Source organism: Carettochelys insculpta, chromosome 3 (assembly GCF_033958435.1).
Source record: "Carettochelys insculpta isolate YL-2023 chromosome 3, ASM3395843v1, whole genome shotgun sequence".
Lineage (NCBI taxonomy): Eukaryota > Metazoa > Chordata > Testudines > Carettochelyidae > Carettochelys > Carettochelys insculpta.
The window spans coordinates 102,554,832-102,578,004 of NC_134139.1; the positions used below are offsets into that span (position 1 = coordinate 102,554,832).

General features: G+C 42.5%; 1 protein-coding gene across 1 annotated transcript; it reads right to left on the reverse strand.

The window, feature by feature from the left end:
* Positions 1-2,883: 2,883 nt before the first annotated feature.
* On the reverse strand, positions 2,884-14,987 carry CCDC28A (coiled-coil domain containing 28A). The gene is made up of 6 exons (XM_074988733.1): positions 14,928-14,987; positions 11,428-11,625; positions 9,505-9,668; positions 8,151-8,305; positions 7,439-7,461; positions 2,884-3,725 (listed from the first exon to the last, which is right to left on the reverse strand). Exons 2-6 carry the CDS (start codon positions 11,583-11,585, stop codon positions 3,671-3,673), a joined length of 555 nt encoding a protein of 184 aa, XP_074844834.1. The 5' UTR covers positions 11,586-11,625; positions 14,928-14,987; the 3' UTR covers positions 2,884-3,670.
* Between the last annotated feature and the right edge of the window lie 8,186 nt (positions 14,988-23,173).

Below are 23,173 nucleotides of genomic sequence, written 5' to 3' on the forward strand. Positions count from 1 at the left end.
TCAGTGTAACAAGGGAAGTTTGGAGAAAGACTTCAGTAGGAATCCAATGGGTTAGTGTGGGATTTGTACTGCTAGGTGGGAGAAGAAAGAGAATACTATAACAGTGTTCCTTAAACTACGTTCCACAGAACACTGGTGTTCCATGAACAACTTGCAGGTGTGCCACAAGTGTGGAAAAAATACTCAAAGTTTTACAACTATAACCATTTTACTATGATAAGAGTAATGGAAAACACCGAAACAATTTTATTTCTGCATCTCGTGAAGGCAGTAGTAGTCAGGGGAAGCAACTTGAAAATCTATTCCACTCCTTCCTGTGTGCCCCAGAAAGCATTACACTTTTGAAGCACACTTTAAAGAGAGATAAAGGTAAACTAACAGTCCTGCAGCTCTTTAACAAAACAATTTATTAGCTGTTAAGCTTTCGTGGGACAGACTCACTTCTTCAGATCTATACAGTAGTTCCAGGCAACCCTCACGTAGCCTGAAATTCGAGTAAATTGGCGGTGGGCTTCAGAGGTGGGTTGGAGCTGAGGGATTAAGCCTGGGGTGGGTTTGGGCTGCAAGGTGGATGGGAGGGTGGAGTTGAGCCGGGGCATGCAGCGGTTGGAACAGGGTCTATGGGAGTGGTAAGCAGGTAGGGCTGTAGTGCACCAGGGGCTGGGAACCCTGTGTGTGGGTTGGGGCTGAGCTGGGGACGTGGGATGGGTTGATCCTGGAGGGGACAAGGGGGTTTTAGCCCCCCTAGTTGCATGCAGCAGCAGGCAGCTATGGGGGCTAAAGCCCTTCTCCCTACATTCCCAGAGCGGTGTCACTGTCAGCTTGGCAGCAGCACTACTCTGCGAAGGAGGTTTTAGCCAGTCTGACTGTCCAAAGCATCAGGCAGCTAAGCAAGCTAAAAGCCTTCCTCCTGCCTTACTAGAGCGGTGCCTAGAACTTCTCTGGGAGGGCAGTGGGAAGGGGCTCTTAGCCTGCCTGGCTGCCTGCAGCTGCCAGAAGCCAGGCAGGCTGACAGCCACGCATCTTCAAGTTGTGTGAAACTCACATTAAAGTGAGTTTCGTGCAACCTGAAGACATGCAAAGCAAGGACTTACTGTGTCTATACAGATATAAATCTATACATATATCTGAAGAAGTGGGTCTGTCCCATGAAAGCTCGTCACCTAGTACATTATTTTGTTAGTCTTTAAAAGTGCTACAGGACTGCTGGTTTGTTTTGTGAGAATACAAACTAACATGGCTATTTCTCTTTCACCAGAGAAATAAAGGTACATTCATCCCTCTCTATCCAAGCACAACTGGTTCCCAACTTTTTGCTCACAGGCAAAAACTCTTAAGAGGGACACTGAATTACTATTAAATACACATTAAAGTCTCTGATTGGTTCCTAGTGCTCCTAACACAGGGAACAAGTGGCAGCATGTGGCGCTGCTTTGGAAAGGTAAGTGAACTTTGGGTGGTGGGGGGTTGGTGAGGGTTAAAGGCTGGAGGCAGTTTGGGGCCATGAATGAGAAGGAGGGCTAAAATCTGGTGGCGGCTCATTCCTCTGGGCTGCTGCAGCGGTACCTGTTGGGGGTGTGGCGGTCCAGGATGGATGTTGGGAGCAGGCCAGGCTGGGGTGGGGGGTGAGCAGAGAGTTGCAGGCTGGGGCTGCAGATCTCCCAACCCCCCCCCCACCCCCCCAGTCAGGGACCCTGTGGCTGGCTCATATAAGCAGGGAAAGTTCATTCATTTTGTGAACAAAGGTTGGTTCGTATGCCCCTCATTTTCGTGAGTACTGGTGAGTACTCATTAAACAAGGGATGAGCATAGCTAGCTTCGCAGCATGATGGGAGCACAGTTAATAAGGCAGCAAGGTTGACTGATATTGTGCTAGCCACCTCTGCCCTCTAATCATCTTTTTCTATTTATACAGTGCATAGCAACTAGCAGCGATATGTGGAGCATGTACTACACTGTCAGTTGCTCGATGTCAGCCAATACACGTCGCACGTGATTTATTGAATTTATTTTTCCACCAATCTGAATAAACAGAGTAAGTTACATTTTTTAAAAAAAATACAGATAACTTACCAAATTACTTTATTTTGTGTTTTGCTGCTTGTTTATTTTCTGGCCAATTTTTTTAAAAAGAAAATTTTCATAGGTGTTCCACATCAACTTTTTGAGACCATGGAACACCAAACAGTATTTTTAAGAAACACTGACTTTGAAGATGCAAGAGTTGCAGTTTCTGTTTAGCACCTTCAAGAATCAGACAAAGCTACACTTGATTCAGAAGGAAAGAGGTGAGAGCTCATGAGGCACAGAATTGTGTTCTTTCAATGCATGTCTGGGGAAATTTCATTTCTGAGTGGGACTTCCACAGAATTTGAAACTTTTTCTCCTCTCAGTCCCTAGTAACATGGATAGCTCATGAGTTGAGACCCAAAAGGGAAGAGAGAGAGATTTCATACCTGCTATAGAACAAATACACACAAAATATAATCTGAATGAATAGTTTAACAATGTCACATTAGAACAAATGTTCCAACAATTGTGCATTTTCACAGGCTCTGGTAGAAATTTTGAGCCATCAGTCTTTGCAGAAACAAGGCTTTTCCCTGTCTACATTCAAGAAATGTAGCAATTTGTATGAAATTTGGGCTCACGCTGAAGACAATTCAGCTTGTTTGTATAAATGGAACAATTTGTTGGGTATATTTGTGCTTGTTAACTAAAGGCCTGCTTTGTCAACTGTGAATCTCTCAGTACATCATCTTCAGAGTTGAAATATGTACGGTAATGCATAGTCGAGAAAACGTGCCCATAGTAGTACTACTTAGGAACAAACCTCTTGTTACGGAGCAAGTGCTGAAGGTAAGGTCAGTGTTTATTACAGACTCTCCCCTCTCCTGAAATAACTATAAAAATAGGGAACATCCATTAACCTCCATAATGGAAGACTTTACTAAATAACAGAAGTAAATTAAAAGCAAAGTAGTGTGAAATGGATTTATTACAGAGTGACATTGTGCAAGAATTGCTGCGAAATAAAATTTGCCACAACCAAATGAAATATTCCAATTCTAACTGGGTTTAATTTTAAAGTGGTGGACAAAGTAAGGGGAAAAACTGAACTTTGTAAAAATCTGACAATACAAAGTCTTTAATAATAATTAGACACTAAGCTTTTCAACAGCGTATAGCATCTTGAAATGAATAACAATTTATTTAAATAAATAAGCACTCATTTAATGGCAAGCAAACCACACAGAAGTATGTGCAGATTGTCTAGATACTAGGCAGGAAGGCAGCTACAAAAACCCTTCTCTGCTAGCTTTGTCAAAAGTGGAGTAATGTGAGTGAACGTATGTGTGTATATATTTACATATATAAATATAAACAACACCAAGTATGTCCTTTCAAGTTTTCTCCAACACATATTAAAGAAGGCAGTAACACAAAGCATAGCAGCACATCATTGCAGTTAAATTTTTAGATTCCAACCCTGATATATTACAGCACTCAAATCTGCTAACAGGAATAGGTGAAAATAATCATGTGCAGTTGCACTTTCATTCTTTATTGTAACAAGTGAGTAAGACCCTATATTCCACTGGAAAAAATAGACATGACTGCTCAGAGGTGTGTCTAAATAAAAATAATAATAAAAAAAAACCCTATACTTTCAGCTGGTGGAGGTATTTGGGATATCTTGTGAATCTGCTAAATGAAGTTTTTGTCTGGAACAAAGAGTTAAGAAATTTTCTTAACGCAGGTAATCATCTTACATCTGTATTACACTGATACAGAATGCTTGTAGAGATTGACAGATTTGTGATGATATAAAAACAAAATATTTGACCTGACATGCTGTGGAATATCTAAACATAGTGGGTTCAGCTATACACAATGCCAGAATAAAAAGAAATCATCTCAATGCTAAGGACATTATCAATTTAACAATAAAATAATCCTCTGTTTTACTGCATTTATAAAATAGCCTCATGCAAATATTTTCAATACACAGTAGGGTCTCAACATTCATGACGGTTCCTTGTTGAGGACCGTCGCACATGTTGAATTTCGCGAACATGGCTTCGGCTGGGAGCACAGCTGCCGGTGCTCCCTGTCTGGGGTCCCAGGGAAGCAGCAGCAGCTGGCGCTCCCTGCTCGTGGTCCTGGGGGAAGCAGCTGCTCGCAAATAATTGAATTTGCGAGCCTAAGAGACCCTACGGTAATGCAAACAGTAAAAATGAGATAAATGTCAGTATTTTTCTTGCATAAAAATGTTTAGATCTAGAGAATAGTAAGTCTTACAAGGAAAACTGAAAGAATGGAGAGTGCAGGTATTTAGAAGGGCACCGCCCTGGTCCTGTGCCTTTATGTAAGAAAATGTATTAAACAAATTTCTTAAGATACAGATTGGCCATTCACTATTAATTTGAGGATATATGAAATCCCAGTTTGTGCCTTTTAATAAGCATAGAATTCTACCTCAGAGCAGTTGGTTATATAATTACAGCCCACTGAAGGACAGGTACTTTAGAACCACTTTGCCTGACAAGGGTGGGAACAGTTATGCTATATATAGTACAATGTATATTGCAGTGGCTGGTTTCAGAATGGTTTTCAATCAACTCTACTCAAATTCCCACACACACAACTTTGGGCCTGAAATATTTCACACTTGGCCTCTGACTTGCTGAAACATTTTGGAAAACTTGTATTTATTTTACCTACTTAAATGGCCCTTATTTCTGTAGTACCTAAGTACAGGCTGAACCCCTATAGTCTGAAATCCTCAGGACCCGACCAGTGCCAAAGAGGAGAATTTGCTAGACCACAGGAGGTCTAACACACTACTAACATTTCCACTGTTTACTGGGCTCTTAGAAGACATTTAGGGATTAATTACAGCTAAGTAATAGCACAGAACACTGAGAGCCGGGACTGGTGGTGAACTAATAAGGCGGAAGGTGTGTTCGTTAATGCCGAAAGTCCATTATAGCCGAATGGTTATACTGTATGATGATGCACTGACCTTCCCAGCCCATCACTCACTCCTCCCCTCCTGTCCCATTCGTCCCCTCACACCTCCCTCTCCCAATTACCAGGAGAGGAGCTGAATGGTAGAGCGTGGCTGCCCCCAGCCTGCCAGCGGGCAGCAGCCTCTGACACCATGGCTGCCACTCAGCACCATTGCAGACAGCAGCAGCTGGGTGCTGACATGCTCCATGCACATGGGATGTGGGGGGAAGGAGAGCACCTGCGCCCTGCTGCAGGCCCTCCGCCCCACCCTCGGCCAGCTCCTCTGGCCGCAGTGGCCCCAGCTGCTGCAGTAGCCCCTACGGCGCCAGATGTCGTGAGTCTCCAGCATTTATTTATGGGGGGAGGGGCAGGGAGCTGGCAAACAGCGTCCATTATTTCCAAAGTCCGTTATATCGGGTCCATTAAATTGAGGATTTACTGTACCAGACTAGAGAGTTTCAACCTGTATCTTATAATAATGGCTACATGTTTTGTACAGTGCATACATGTATTATCATGACAACCCTGGGTGATAAGGGAACACTGTCAGCCCTGTTTTACGGATAGGGAAGTGAGGCACAGAAAGATGACATGACTTTCTCAGAGGAAGTAGGTAGCAGTGCAGGGAATTAAACAGTGTACTTCATATCCCAGGCCGGTGTCTTAACCATTGTGGGCCATCCTTCTACAATGATCGTGCGGCTTTCCAGAATGGACATGGCAATTAAAGTTAACGTACACATTAACATGAACTAAGTTGTTCAACTAGTTATTTGTAAATGGTAATGCTGCAGTGCTGTATTTCGCACATTTCAGTGATATATGTTACACGTTTGTGTGGAAGTTTCCTCCTTTGACAGGAGACCCAAAGAGTGGTGGGGGAAGGGTATTTTTTGCTCAGGACAGATTTGCGGTTCTGAGCATTTTAGGAGGCATAGTACGAGGCATGACTGCTCCAGAGTTCCTACCCAAAGTGGGTCATTTCTATCAAGATTTGCACTTAGCAGGCTAAACTATCTTTTCTACCAACATTTCCAGTCTAAAATTTGACACTTCATCTATGACACAATATATGTATCCAACAGATCTTTGTCTTTGGAAGTGTAAACAGTTAGGCTACGTCTACACTGCAGAGCTATTTTGGGATACTGAGATATCCCAAAATAACTACTCTACATTTGTGAAACATGCCTGTTATTTCTAAGCTTTTTTTTTTTTTTTAACTAAAGGGAGCACTACTTGGACATCCCTGAACTCCTCGTTGCAGGAGGAGTAAGGGATGCCTCAAAATAACACAGCATTTAGTAATGAATGCCAAAATAGGATGCGCAATTTGCGTATCTTACCCACAGGTTAGGTGCAGCATAGACAGAGCCACAATGAATACATCTTTAAAGAAAGAGCCTAGGCACGAGGCTTTGTTTAGATCTACAGCAGTGATCTGCAACCTGTGCCTGGGGACCCTGTCTGCCACCCCTCTCACATGCTGCTCATTCCCTGAACCCTGCACTTCCTATTTCTCCCCCTCCCTTCCAGCATTGTTGGTGTGCCACAAATCACCTGATTTGTGCTTCGTCCCTGCTCTTCCTCCCGGAGCTTGAACAGCTGCGAATGGCTGATTTGCAGCTCTCAAGTTCTGGGAGGAAGGGGAAGGAGCAAGGACAAAGCACAAAAATCAGGCAAAATCCTACTCCTTCCCCTCCCTCTGAAAAGTGCTGGAGGGAGAGACAGGAGTAGGAATTGCAAGGCTCCAGGGTATGACAGGCACATGGAGAAGTGGGGGCAGACAGGTAAATCCCAGTGGGCTGCTGCCGTCCACTGACATGGAGGGCCAATCATGTGACCCCCTCACTATTGTTGGCTGCCAATTGCTGCTCTGCATCAACCTACATTTTGATACAGACTAACACAGCTATTTCTCTGTAACTGTATAGTAAGTCTATCCCATGGGTTACTGCACTCCTTACTTAGGTACACATCCTACTGATTTCATTCTCTTGTATATAGTAAGAGCTGGACCTCTTGTATTTAGTAGGAATTATACTGGAAGCAGCATGCAGAATCTGGTCCTACACTGGGAAGAGTTTGCCTACTATCATCAGAATAGAAGCCAGTTTCCTTCTGACTAAAGAAAATGCAAACTGATGGCAAAGTGATTCCACAAGGTTAAGCCATTAGCTTTATGTACCTGGAAACATTTTGTTGCTAGAGTGGCTGTTACAGGAAAGTGATCTGTAAGCTAGAGGGATCTGAAAACATGATATACTACAGCCCTGAATTTAAAAAAAGAGCACTGTTAAAATCCTTTTAACTCTCCTGAGCTACAGAACATCTGGAAAATGCATTTGAGACATTTAATTGTATAATTGTTTTTAATCCACTACTTATCACGTTTATCAAATATTACATTTAATAAAAAGGATACATAGAAGAATTCAGTTCTTCTAGCTGCAATATAAATTAACAAAATATCAGAAAAGCCACGTTAATTATAATTAATCAAGCAAGCATGTCAATAATACAACTATAAATGAGGCCAATACAAATTTAGGGTCTGTTGTAAAACAAACCCCTCTTGATACCAGTGGAAATTAAAAAGCAAGTGTAGCTCTACATTAGGAGGATTTGAGAAATTAGGCTTTTTGGCTATCTAGCAGTTTTCCTGTTAATCAAAGGTGGCACTAGAGAAAGAAAAATTGATATTTAAAATATATACGTCCAGATTATTCTGTCTCATCTCTAAGTGTCGCAGAGCACAGAAGAGTAGAACACAGGAGAGAGAGTTCAGGCTGGTTCTCTATCAGACTAAGCTCTGATACAGTTTGCTGAACCTTAAAGGCAGCTCTAAACTGCACCAACTGGTAAAAGTACCACAAGCAGTAGCCTGAATAAGAGGGTTGGACAAGGCACTTGTATTTCCTCAAAATAAATGCTGATGAGGCACAATCCTGAGCAAGTATGGGAAAGATCTTGGTTCAGGGGTCATGTTTCTTCTCAATATAGTGAACCCTAAGTTCATAAGACCCTAAGATCTCCAATTTGTATAGAAAGAACATTGCTGGATTCTGTTCATGAACTCGGGTCTAGTTTTGTGGAGCAAATTCAAGGGGCACACTTCCTATTTTTAATATACTTACATCTGATAGCAGCCTATCCAAGTTGGAATCACTGGCAAGTTTTCTTTTGTCTTCAGGAAGTTCTTCCAACTCCCCATAGAGTTCCAGATTCAAACGAGCTAGCTTCTCCTGCATCCCCCGCACATGTTCCATCTGCTCTATGGAACACTCATTTCCTGAAGAAAAGAGATTGTTTAGAACTGTAACTTTTTAAATAAAAGCTTCTGTCCTTGCATTTTATCCTGTACTTGGGTTTTGCTGAAGTGGTGATACCAACTACTTCAAGGGCAAGAAACTAACATTTTAAGCAGGTGAGGTATTCTCATCCTGCTCGTGTAACCCCATGCACAGCCTAGAATCTGACAACTTTTGTATGCAAATTTATGATTCCACTTCAAGATCAAGTACAAGAGTACGATGGACTCTATCATGAAAGCAAATATTGCCAGTTGGATTGGACCTAATCCTGCTCACATTAAAGTTAATGACCAGAGTTCGTGAAAGGCAGGCGCTTAGGTCTAAACAAGAGTTAAGTAGCACTTTGCTGCCATGAATGCGGCATAGGTTCTGAAAAAACTCAATTGCAGGAAAATGTCATGTGACAGATTTAGGTTCAAATGGCAAGAGTCCTCTGCATAGACCCTCAGGAAGCAGCAGCATTCTCACTACAGGCAAGAATTTGCAGTGGTAATCAATCTGTAGAATAAAAATCCACCCACAAAAAGAAAGTATGTATAACCTGCCCTTGCATTCTAAAAGTTATCTAGTATCAAACCCTTTTCCTATCACCTCTTGACCAAGTAATACAGCATCAGACTTCAAACAGTTACAGGTGAAGTTCTGTAGAGAAATTCTATTTCTGGCAAGATGGAAATTTGGCAAAAACAGAATTCAGTCCCCACAGCATAAAACAAAATTTTAAACTTTTCAATTTTAATTATGTACAAGCAGGTATGCAGTCTGAATTTGTTTCCTAGTTTGGCATTTATTACTTCATTTCATCATGGTATCTTATTTCTTGTTAAATAGACAGTATAAATATAACCATAAACTAGTTTAAAACTTGCTATTTTAAATCTACAATTCAATAAATTGATTTGTGTTCCCCATGATAACTGGAACCCTCTAGCACACAAGCACTATAAAAGGGACTTTTTGACAGAACGCAGACCTAAAGATAACCTATGATTTAAAAGGCTGCCATCTCAAATTTCCAATAAAATAATAATGGCCAAGTTACATTTCACTTAAATATAGATTAACATCTTGTCTAATACAGCCTGAATCTCTCTGTAGCCAGCCTATTTCTTTGCAAAAAATTACTCTCTTATACCAGTAAAAACAAAAGCTGGAAAAAGAAAACCCTCTTATTTACCAAATGCTTGAAGTTTGCCAGAGTGGAAATCATTCAGTAGACTCAGAAGTCCCCTCTCCATCTCTTGAACATCTGATACATCTGTGAGAAAAGAGTGCTGTATTGGAGCTGCCTGTGCCCCTTTTCCTTCCCCTCCAGGAGGTTTGGCTTTCTCTTTTATTCCCCTAAGGAAATGAAAGACATCTAATTTAACAGAAGAGACTACCTCCCTCTTCTTGCTCCTGCTGAAGAAGTGAAATGAAGGACTATTCTCAAAATGGGCTTTACAAAACGCTAGCAAAGGTACATAGCTTAACTGTACCATCACAAATGTAGAACAGAAAGTTCATCTAAACGTAAAGTGATCAAGTTGTGATCAATCAATAATACAAAGCAGGTCTCCAAAAATCTGCTTTATTATTACCATTTGAAAGCAGAGGATAACCCTCAAATTTTCCACTTAAAATTTTTAAACCACCTTTTGATTTCCCCAATATTTTGACAGGAAGCAAACTCCTGGAACTCTACATGGCATGGAACCAAGCCCCTGGCTGGGGAAGTAAATAAAGCAATCTTATTCCCTGAACAGATATTAACTCACTAACTGATATTTCTAATACATACTTTCATATTAACTAAGGTTTTATAACTTGTCACTAAATTTAAATTTTCTTTTGTAAAACTGCATGAAAGTTAGCCAGACACATCCTTAAGTGTTCTTTTACAATGCACTCTCATTCAATTTCAGAGAAAAACTCAAGTGACTGAATCTTTTTACTCAACTATTTCATGAGTAGCTTATGGTGACATACATAGAGTTTTGTTGGCCAAATATAACCTACAAATGCTATTACAGCTGAGAAACTGCAATACATTTCCATATGACCACCCTTTCTCAAATAAGGCTAATAATATGGTCAACTAAAGACATTAAATATATGTTACTTTAGATCAAATTTAATAAAAAATCAAAATGACATTTCCACCATATAAGAAATAATTCTGTTCTGTATATTTAAACACTGAGTTGCACACAATGATAATTTTCCATTCTCACATTAGCTGCAGGTACCGTAGATTTCTGGAGTTGAGCACCTTTCCTTTTGGATAATTAAATATTTCTAGGGAAACTTTTTTCTCAAAATGCAATAAAAAAAAAGACTACTGCAGTTCTGCATGGCAGATTAAGCAAACTCTGCCATTCTGCTGGTATTGGCACCTCCACATAAATCTCAGTACAGTAATCCCTCAAAATGCACAATTTTGAGTTGCTCTTAACTCGCACTAATGCAAGTTAAGGTTAAGTGCAGTTCAAAATCCCACTCCCCCTAGCCCTGGCTTAACCCTGCATAGCTCTGGTTCAACCCCCCCAACACCCTGGTTCAAACACCCCCCAGCCCTGTCCATACCCCCCAGCTCTAATTCACCCCCACCCTGCGTGGCTCCGGCTCAACCCCCACAAATGGCTGCACAGTCCCACTGCAGCCCTAACCCACCCCAGGCTTAACCGCCCTACCCTCCTCCCACAGCCTAAGCCCACTGCCAGATTTAACCCTCCCCAGCTAATCCCCCCCAACCCCAGGATGTATCTTTCAAAAGGAGCTCCAAGTGCCCCTGCTGCTTCCCCAGCATTCGGCCAGGGAATAAAAGCCACCCACCAATTTATGTGAAATTCAAACTACACAAGGGTGCATGGGAACGCAACCCTCGCATAACTCGAGGGACTACTGTATAACTGTGTATAACTACTGTGTAACTACCGGTAAAAGTTAACTACTAGAAACATTGCTTAAGACTTTTGTTCTCAACCCTGTTTTCTACTCACCTCTGCCTGCAGCCATTAGCTCACTGTTTAATATTCAGCTGTTGTGTTTAGGCCAATATGCTCAACTGTCTCTCCTTTCTCTACCCACCCCTAACAGTTGTAGCATGTTAGGAGCTTACCTTTTTGACTTTGGTCTCTGTGAATTTGCTTGTGGTGCAGGGTTTGAAAATGCTGTACTTTTACTAACTGGCACAGAATTTTTCTTGGCATTAGCAACCTGAGCAGGGTGACTATTTGAAGATTTTGGGCTCCTTCTCTTGATTTTCCTTTCTTCCATTTTGGCTGATTCGCTATTGCACTTACGACTAATTTCTTATCTTATGGAAGGAAAAAAATAGTTAAATATAAATTGAAAGGGACGAATGAGTTATTTATTAAAAAAAGCTGGAGTGATGCTTAGGTCATATTCTTGAGTCTAGTTTTTAAACATTTCATGGATGATCAGCTTTAACCAAATCTCACTTTGAAAATTAAGCTGTCAAAGCTGTATAAGCAGCAGAAGAGCCTTGATCCTAAATCTAGGTCTTGCCTTCCAAGTCAGTTACAGCCCCACTCTGTTACTATTCAACATGCAAGGCACTATATTTAAACCATTTTACTACACTTTTCTGTTGCGTGACTGGTAGCAACTAGAAATCACCCTTTCAGCCACTACTACTCAATTATATTCTGAGTAGAATAATGAGAGGTGACTGAAGCAATTGTAGTATTTACTGTACATTCCATTAATACTCCAAAAATAATCTATATGTATCCAAATATTTTAAAATGACATCACTGTCTTTTATAACAGCAGTAATAAGCTTGTTATTGGGATGGGGTCTGCAATCTGTCTCCAGAGTTGCATGCAGCTCTTTAAGGACTTCTTTATGGCTCCAAATGTTACAATTGCAAAGTTAAAAAAAATTAAAAATAAACCTAATTTTCAATAAATGGTAAATGTCTAAAAGCCCAAAAATGAACAACTCAATTCTAAATAGCAAATATGTGATCTTGAAATGTTGGATAACCCTCCCTAGCATCATCCCGAGAAAGAGAAGGTTCAGAAGTGAAAGGAAGACAGTGGTACAAACACACACATAAAATGTGAGGAAACAGAATAAGTAAAAAGTTTGTGATGTCCTGCAGTAAATATGTATCACATTATAAATCACTGTGTGAGGCGGTCTTAAAATAGGAATTACAAAAAGTATGGTTTCATGTTATTTATTAAGGACAGTCTCGTATTCACATGCATTGTGGCTCTTGAATTAATGAGTTTTTTACCAAATTGGAAAAATGGCTCTTCTTGCCATTTTGGTTGCTGACCCCTGCTTTAGGGTACTTCCTGGAAATTAATGACTAGTTAGAGCCAGTGCCCCTACAGATGCTGTTCAGTCTTTTAGCTAATTCTGTTACTTGTGCAAAGTAGTCCTTCACTGGAAACAAGCTCATACTGAAAGCATATGGGATCAGAGTAAGAAAACTAAAAACAGTAATGAGCTGCTTAACGGCTGCATTCCAGATGATTTACCAGTTCTGCTCTCCACATAGAACCAATGCTATAATATAAGCCTTATATAAAAACAAGCTGATGTTAAATATAACAGTAAAATAAAAACTACTCTAACAAACTATTACTTTTCATTAAGGCAATTCAGGCTCCTCTGTTGTGAATGAAGAAAACAGAAGGGCTATGTCTACACTGGCCCCTGCCTTTTGAAAGGGGTATGTTAATGAGACACTTTGGGATATGCTAATACGGTGCTGTCATGAATATGCAGTGCCTCATTAGCATAATGGTGGCCACAGCGATTCGAAAGTGCCGCTTTTGAAGCGTGTGCCACCCATGTAGATGGGATCCTTTCAAAAGGACCCTGCCCCTGGACTTCAAAAGCTCCTTATTCCTATTTGGTTTTAGGAACAAGGGGTTTTTGAAGTCCAAGAGGGGGCAGGGTCCTTTTGAAAGGCCACCTTCTACATGGGTGGCACACGATTCGAAAACCTCACTTTCAAATTGCTGCAGCCACTATTATGCTAATGAGGTGCTGCATATTCATGGAAGCACCCCATTAGCATATCCCAAAGTGTCTCATTTGCATCCCCCTTTCGAAAGGCAGAGGCTAGTGTAGACATGGCCAAGAGAAAAAAGTCTTACTCCCTTGCCATTTCAAACTTCATTTACTGCTTAATTTTACACTGAAACTTTCCACTAGGGGAGCCCCAGGAAAATTAATCCAGACTATGAGGCTGAAACATGAAGGAAGCTATGGAAATGTTTCTCATTTTTTCTGCATCTCAGTTTTTTTTTCCTCCTCTTCCGTTGTAGGCCATATTACTGAGGGTTTTATTTTATGTTTGTGTCGTCCCTGACTGATTTTCATGGGGGTCAGTATTCTCCTAACCCAAAAACAGTTCCCCACGCCTCCCTTATTTAGAAGGGTGCAACCTCTCTGAACCTGTCTTAAGAGGGTTTGCACTGATATCATAATGTACTGACATAAGCCTGCTATTTTATTTCACTATAATTACTGTAAACTGACTAATCAAAATTAAGGAATGGGGATGAACAAGAACCTTTAGAGACAAGAAAAAAAATGTAACAGCTTGATTCCAGATGAGTGACACTGTGTGCCCATCACAGAACTGAAGGGTCCTGTGGCACCTTATAGACTAACAGAAAAGTTCAGAGTATGACCTTTCGTGAGCACAGACTCACTTCATGAGCTCATGCTCAAAACTTTTCTGTTAGTCTATAAGGTGCCACAGGACCCTTTGTTGCTGTTACAGATCCAGACTAACACAGCTACCCTTCCAATACATCACAGAAACACAAGCTTCAGAAATCATGTGAGCAGGGCCAGTGGTGCTACAGCTACTGTTCTGGTGGGCTTGCATGGGCAGGGTGTAACATGAAACACCCCAAGATTTCCCATGGGTGTTGTCTGGGGCTCCTCTTGTCCTGAGCTCTTCTTGCAGGGTGCCATTTCCTGACTCCAAATTCAACAGCCACGAGGCAGACCCACAGGACTTGGAACCAGCTGGGCTGAGGCTGCTACGTGACATAGCAGCAACGAAGGGTCCTGTGGCACCTTACAGACTAACAGAAAAGTTTAGAGCATGAGCTTTCTCACTTTAGAGCATGAGTTAACTCACGAAAGCTCATGCTCTAAACTTTTCTGTTAGTCTAGAAGGTGCCACAGGACCCTTCGTTGCTGCTACAGATCCAGGCTAACACGGCTACCCCTCTGATACGTGACATAGTTTCCAGTTTGGTTCAGTGGCGCTCGGCGCCCCCTGGTCAGAGTGCACCAACCCCGAGGTTGCCCGGGGGGGGGGAGGGAGGGAGGGAGGGAGTGTGTGTGTGTGTGTGTGTGTGTCTCGGGGGGCGTGTGGGGGGGAGGAGGGATGACTCCTCGTCTGGTGGTGGATGGTGGGGGACGTGGAAGAACCACTCCCTCTTTGCGGCGCGCCCAGCCAGCCCGGGACTTCTCTCTCTCCCTCCCCCCTCCACAGCTGCTCCTGCCTGCGCCCAGCGGAGGACTCTGGGACCTGTCCCGATGACTCCCACTCAGAGGTCTGGCCCGTATGCGGCCGCGCCTCCGCCAGAGGGCCCCCATCCCACCGCCCCGGGCCCTACCTGCGCCGCCCGATCCCGCTTCACTGGGTCCCCAGCGTGTTTAGGGAAGTGACGCGCTCGTCACGTGAGAAGGCAACACCTACCCAGGGCCCTCGGGGGGCGCGCCGTGCACTCTGGGAGCAGAAGTGCAAGCCTCTTGGTGCGGCGGCCAGCAGCTCCGTACTCAGTTCTGGGCTTGAAGGGCGAAGAAACGACAACTCCCAGAACTCCCCGGGGCGAGAGCACGTGGCGAGGAAGAGCAAACTGAAAACGGGCACTGGGTAGGGGGTGGGGACGGGAGAAGCGTAGCCCCGTCGCCAGGGTTACGGGGCGGGGCTCAGCGCGCCACAGTGGTCAGTCTGCTTTAGCCACGCCCCTGCCTCCGCGCCATCCTTCCCAGTGCCCCACGTGTGCGAGGCGCTGATAGGCTGCTCAGCAGCTCGGTCCTGTCGGCTCCCGCGGGCGAAGCTGGAACTTCGTACCCAGATCCGCAGCGGCAGGGCCGGGAGCAGCTCCGAGTCACACGCTGGGCTGAGCGCGTTTAAATGCGGATTCTGTTGGCGGTTTTTGTAGTTGTGGCAAATTAAACCGCTGTTTGAATGCATTTGCCAATTTTTTAATCAAATTTACACAGTTATGGGAAATTATGGGGTACAGGTGCTGGAACTAGGGTGCTGGGGGTGCTCCCGCACTCCCTGCTGGAGGGATAGCTCAGTGGTTCAACCATTGGTCTGGTAAACACATGGTTGTGAGTAGCAACAGAGAGTAAGCCGAGCTAGTCTATACACTATCAAAACAAAAAGCAGTCAAGTAGCACTTTAAAGACTAGCAAAATAGTTTATTAGGTGAGCTTTCGTGGGACAGACCCACTTCTTCAGACCATGAAGAAGTCTGAAGTCTGGTCTGAAGAAGTGGGTCTGTCCCACGAAAGCTCACCTAATAAACTATTTTGCTAGTCTTTAAAGTGCTACTTGACTGCTTTTTGTTTTGACATGGTTGTGAGTTTAGCCCTTGAGGGGGACTGTTTAGGGATGTGGAGCAAATAGATTAAAAAAAATCCGTGGGGTGGTGATAGGTCCTGCTGTGACCGCTCTGTGACCTCTGAAGGTCCCTTGCAGTTCTGTGAGCTAGGTATAGCTCCACATATTATGAAATGTCTCAGGGGTAGCTGTGCTAGTGTGTATAAAAGACAAAGAGGAGTCCTGTAGTGCCTTAGGCTATGTCCACATTGCAGTTTTTTTGACTTTCTAATGTCTAAATAAGTAATGTTGGAAAATCTCATTCACATAGCCACAGCACTGGGAAAAAGAAGAAGTCTCGTGGCACCTTATAGACTAACAGATATTTTGGAGCATAAGCTTTCGTGGGCAAAGACCCGCTTCATCAGATGCATGAATGGGGGGGGGGGTTCCTTCTGAAACCAGTCCCCGACTCATGCATCTGATGAAGCAGGTGTTTGCCCACGAAAGCTTATGCTCCAAAATATCTGTTAGTCTATAAGGTGCCACAAGACTTCTTGTTCTCGAAGCTACAGACTAACACACTACCTCTCTGATACTTGTCACTAGCACTGGGAAAGGGAGCTTCTCATTTAGAGCTACAGTTCATAGCGACAGCCACAGCATTGTAAAAAGCCTTCACATGAGTGGATAATAGCTCTGCTTTTGTTTACACGCATTCCTTTTGGACCCTGAGGAGGGTTGGTGAAAGTCATCTGCAGAGATGGACTTGTTCTGAGGAAAAAACCTCATCTCAAATTATTCTGCATGGCTGTGTGAAAGCAAGAGGGTGGGGGAGTCAGAAAAAAGGTTTGTTGTTTTGTTTTGTTTTTTGTGGGGGTTTTTTTTTCGGTTGGTTGCCTTTTTTTCCCCAGGGGAAAAAATGTAACCAAGCCCTTAAAGACTAACAGATTTGTTATAGCATAAGCTTTCGTGGGCAAACCCACTGCAACAGATTGAATTGGGTTTGACCAATGAACATTTATGCCCTAATAAATCCATTTGTCTCTAAGGTGCTAAAGGATTCCTCTTTTTTTTTTTCCTTGAAGTGATTTCCATGATATACACTATTCCCACATTGTTTAAATATGCCTGTGCACCTCCCCTGTTGTGGTAGTGGTCGGGGGAGGTGTTTTTCCACACAATACTTACCTAATGATGGGGCTTACTGACAGTCAAAAAACTAAAACTTTATTAAAACAATTGTCAGTGTTGCCTGACAATATACAAAGTAAATATCCTTAAATGAAACTTCAGTAAGTTCTCAAGTTTTGTTTCTCATTTTGTTGATCCATAAGTTGTGGTTATTATGAATGGACATACCCTGTCATCAGTATATATGTATAGTAAATTCTTTCATAACTAGCAGTCCCAGGACCAGGAGGTTGCTGCATATCCAAACATTCTGGATAATAGAGAGCTATACATAGAATGCATAAGATTAAAGAAAAACAATATTACATATTAAGAAAAACAAATGTACAGTAATAACAGCAGTATTGTTCACTGTAAAGTTATACCGTTTTTATTTGTATTTACATTCACTCTACTGTACACATGGAAAATGTAACAAATTTACTCTGACTGAAATACTGGTTATTTGACAATTTCAGATGATAGAATGCCAGTTCAGACAGTTTACTGTATATGGTGAAATTGATATTTACTGAAATGTACTGATATTTACCAGTAAAAGGAAATCCTCCCAAATCCACCTGTTTTCATTTCTGTAACGCAGTGGATTAACTTTTAAATAAAGTGTTTTGTTGTAGGAATAACAGTTACTTTCTAATACTACTATAATAATCATGTGTCCAGCATTTCTATTGTTAAGGAGTTTTGTTTGCATTTAGTAAGGTCTGATGAGAGAAGGAGAGAGGGCAATGAGTACTTGTTGGTACTACCTGTAATTTAACTATACATTAATTAAGGCCCCAAAGTGAGAAGAGATTTGTAAAAGTGTTACGTCATGTAACAATTTTTTACTTTGGGAAAACTGGTAATGATGGCTTCAAGTTGTACCCTAGAAAGTCCAAGAATATATTTTACACCCCCACCCTCCAGAGTTGCAAATTAGTTTTCTCTCCAACCACAGGAAGCAACCTGAACAATTCCAAGATGGTCATGAGAAGTTATAGCATGTTTAAATCTTTAAATGGGACAAATTGGGTATGCTACAGGCATTTTAGTTGCTCACATTTCTCAATTACATCCTTTGAGAAAGTCTTGGCATCTGGTTTTTGATAATCTATTCTAAATTGTTGGAGAAGCCAGGAAAACAGATGCTTATTTTTAAATGCTGTATCTATGTCTTATTGCATGTAAATATGGCTGTTTCAAAAAGAAATCTATCCAGATTGCCAGACAAAGAGATCACCCAGGCTTCAGAACAAATCTGTGAAGAGGATCAAAAATATTAGAGCTAGCAAATCTGTTTCTTTCAGATCTTGTCTTTTTTTAATATGAGCTATGTTTTAGGGCAGCAGTTCACAACCTTTTCCAGACGGGGACTCATTTTGACAATTCAGGAAGACTTAGTGAGCCAAGGTAATTCAAAAATGGGGGATGGGGGGAAGGAGGCAGAGATGTGATAAGCTAATATTACACCTGAGACAAGAATATAAAATTGTGCCCCCTTATGTTTATATATTCATAATAGTTATTTCATAGAAAAGGGGAAATATTAATAAAATAACACCACATTTACTATAGTTAGTCAGAGTTGTGATTGTGGAAAGACACATCCCCAAACTGTTTGCCCAAGCTTAAACCCCACAATCGGGGCTAGAGGGAGCTAGGGGAGTCACATTCTGGCCAATCAGAGCAGTGGAGGGCGGTACCTGGGAGCTGAGGGAGGGGGTGCAAAGTCTGGGGGTAAGCAGGTAAGCTGCACCCCTGTTGCCCTGATTCCACGCCCCTCGACCACTCCTATGCCCCGCTTCCATCCAGAACCCCACACCCTCTTCCTATACCCTCTCTCCAAACCCGACTCCCCACCCCTACCTGCTCCTGCCCCTCCCTCTGAGATCCCACATCTCCACTTTGACCTTCCCTTCCAGACTCTGCACCCCAGCTTGCTCCTTCAGCTTCCCTCATAAGGAGACCCCAACTCCCAGCCTCCTCCCTCCTACCCATACACCATAGCTCTGCGCCCCTTACAGTTGGAGACCACATCAGTGAGCTTTTTTCTTTCTTTTTTTTAATTCTCACTTGTATAATCCCCAATGGATTTGTCTACAAGTCAGTGGTCCCCCACCCAAAAAAAGGTATACCTCTGGTATAGCTCAAAGTGACTGTTGAAAGTAAGTAATGTATTTGGTGTTTATAGTTCCTAAAACTAATGGGACATTAGTTGCATTGTTTTCACTTTTTTATGTCTTGTAATAATGCAGAGCATGCTTGCATTCCCATTGTGTATACCCTTTTGGGTAAACCCATAAAAGAAGAGTTGTACAGTGCTAATGAAGGACTTGAACAGAGTGCTACCCTGGACTAGGTGCAGAAACTACCTCCCAGGGGTAACAGTGATGATGTGCAGAGTAAAGACAAAAGGGTAGCTTGCCAATGTGGAAGGTGACTATATTTTTCACAGAGCAGTTGAAATACCATTTATTTTAGCTTTCTGAATAAAAGCAAATGCTTTCCATTATAACTATAGATATTCAATTTGTCAAATGCTGTCAGATGAACATTAGTTTCGCATTCACCAAAGGGTTTGGGTATACCACCATCAACCCTACAGTAGAGGTTGAACCTCTCTAGTCCAGCACTATTGGCACCTGACCAGTGCAAAACCAGAGAATTTGCTGAGCTACAGCTGGTCAATGTTGTCTAGCAGCATTACCAACATATCCACTGCGTACGGTGCTCTTAGAAGACGTTTGGGGTAAATTAAGAGCTAAATAACAGCATCAGAACACTGACAGCCAGCACTGTTTGCTGTAAACAAACTTTATGGGACCATGAGAAACTTGGGCACACCCATGATAAATGGTCCTCCAGCTAACTAAAATCATGCTGGACGACAGATGGTGCCGCACAAGAGAGTTCTGGATTAGAGGGGTTCAACCTGTAGTTTAGCTTTGCTCTGTGAGAGATCATTTAGAAAAATTCATTTACTGTAACAAAATAAACAGCATGCAATTTACCATGGTATGTTATAGAAAAGCACAACAATAGATGTTGTTCTTTTTGGAGAATCCATTTTTTAGCTTACAAAGTTACTTTGCCCATATTTATCACTGTAGATGCATGAATAGAGTTATCTTCAACTAGCATTAGGAAATTTAGAAGAAAGAAAATTTAATTATAAAAAATCTCATCACCAGTTCAATTCAATTTTATTCATAATTTGAAAGTTTGTGATCTGAACTGATGGACAGTAAAATTATTAGTAAAATATCTCCATTGGTCTCCCTTTATTGGTCATTTAGCATTTCCAAAGATAATTGGATGATAAACCATTGTAAAGTTTAAATTAGTATCTGTTTTAATTGTGTAACTAATCTTTTATCATGTTTTGCGTTAATAGTAATTTTGCTCAGAATCAAAAACAATGTCAGTGCAGTTTCGATTTGATACTGAGAAACATTTTGTAGAGAATACTGTTCCCTGGAGTCAGATATTGTACATTCAGTGAAAGCTGCTATACTTGAAATAACCACACTGATCCACCTGAGATTTAGAGTAGTTTAATGTCATGGTAATATCTCAAAATCAAGTTAGGAAAAATACACTATTGTTCCTCTCTGGGGCATTACATCAACAGCAGCAAGCATTACAATTCTAATTCTTTGTGTTTTAAAACACATTTAATCACTGTAGCATAAATAGAAAAAATGTTTTATTAGTAACTTTTTTGTTTTTGTTTTGTTTTCCCTTCTTGTTAAAGAAGTGAAATAAGAAGTTAATGAAATCTACTTTACTATTAACTGATGTTCGTATATAGTTCTTGTTACAAACTAGGGAATTGACTTTGAACTACATAGTCCTTTTATTTTAGTATTTAGTTAGGAAGTGGATGGTAAAGAGATGACTTCAAGGACTTCTAAATGTCATCTTCTGTAAAAGGAGAATGTGATACCAGCATATTCTTATATGATACAAAAATATTCGCATGGAGCCATAGATACCAAGGTTGGAAGGGACTCTGAGGTTGCTGCAAACCAGGGGGGTACCTTACAGAATCTTCCTTGCTTACAGGGAGTAGGTTCTGGACAAGTAAATAAAATGTAAATAATTTCTTCATGATCATAACCTTGCCGAATACTGTACTATGGCTGGTAAATGTTCATGACAATGTGGCAAAACATTCAAAGGTGCCTGCTTCTTCATTGGATCTTATGTTCATTGATTTGTGTTTCTGTCCCATTCACTTTTTTTTTCCCCTTTTAATATGCAAAAGACAGTCACAACCTTCTGAAACATCATGAAATGTACAGACTAGTTCATTTTTTAAAATGTTGCTTGGGATTTTAAAAGTAGTACTGTACATATACTAGCTTAAGTATAAATTTCCTTTAAACTATCTTTCATACCTTTGCAGAAAAAAAATCTATAGGATTTAACATAAGTGTAGATCTGTGATATCGAATTTTTTAAACTAGTTTAAAAGAACAACAGAATTTTTTTTCCATATTGCATTCTGTATATATCTAAAGTAATCTATATATACCTAATCCTGTTGATTTCATCCCTGAAGAATACTATAGGCTTTTTTCATTGGAGATAGTGTTGAATAATTATTTCAGTGTAACAGCAGCATTAATACATTAGTGTAGACACACCACCAGAGCACTTCTTGGAAATATCAGGCACAACTTTGAAATAGCGTGTGCCACGTCTACACGTGCCGTGCGCTACTTGGAGGTTGAAATCGACGTTAGGCGCGAAGACGCTGAAGTCGCTATTCCTATGAGAAGATATGAATAGTGCCCTACTTTGACATCTAGGCTATGTGTACACTAGCCCCAAACTTCGAAATGGCCATGTAAATGGCCATTTCAAAGTTTACTAATGAAGCGCTGAAATACATATTCAGCGCCTCATTAGCATGCGGGCGGCCACGGCACTTCGAAATTGACGTGGCTCGCCGCTGCGCGGCTCATCTCAACAGGGCTCCTTTTTGAAAGGACCCCACCTACTTCAAAGTCCCCTTATTCCATGGGAAATTTAGACACAGCCCTAATGTTGAAGTAGGACATGTGTAGACGTTCTGCGTCCTGCTACTTAGAAATAGCGGGGTCCACCATGGTGGCAGTCAGTTGTTAGGTGGAGACGTGCCACCCAGCCCCTGCGGGGCTCTATGATCTCTGTGCCCAGCAGCTCTTAAAGCCACATGGACCCAGAAACCCCTTAGCAGGAAGTTGGGACTGTGCAAGCAGCAGCCGTGCCACAAGGTACCCCTGCATGGCACAGAGGAAGCACATGGCAGCCAGCCAGCCCCCCAAGAGCCCCCAGGGGTCCCCATCCAGGCCATCCCATGGCTCCCAGGCCTTCAGCCAGCAGGGCAGGAAGCAGGGCCCTTCCTGGACTGACTCCGAGCTCCGCAACCTGCTGGGGCTCTGGGGTGAGGAGGAGGTGCTCCACATAATGGGGAGCAAGTGGTGGAACGTGGAAGCATTTGCCCAGCTGGCTGAGGGCCTGACTGCCTGTGGTCACCCTGCCCGCACTCCTGACCACATAAGAAGTAAAGTCAAGGAGTTGCAGCAGGGTTGCAGCCGGGCACAGGACTTGGCTAGCCAGTGTGGGGCCGCCCCCGCCACTTGCCCCTATTAACAGGAGCTCAGGGCCATCCTGGACCCCCAGGACACCACCTTTCCCCCTGGCCATTCTCCACATCGTGGCCAAGGAGCCCCAGCAGGACATGGAGCCGGAGTCGGGAACGGAGGCCAGCCCCACACCCCCAGGGCCAGAGCCAGGACCATCCACCCCACCATTCCATCCAAGTGGTCCAGTGAGGAGGGGGAGCTGGTGATGGAGTCCCTTCCCACAGATCCAGCTGGGCATCTGCCCCATGGGCCTCTCCTGACAATGGCGGTGGACTGTCAGGTATGTACCCCATAGGGCATACACCCCCAGGGTGTGGGGTGGGGGCACCATATGTGACCGGGGTCCCCCCCACCTCCTGCAGACCGCGGTCCTGGGATGCTGCCACAGCCGCCAGTGCTGTCAGCACCCGCACCCGCAGACAGTGCCGTGCCCAGCCCCAGGCCAGGACAGCATAGCACTATCCATGGTCCTGGGCAGCGTCCCCCAGATTGTGACCGC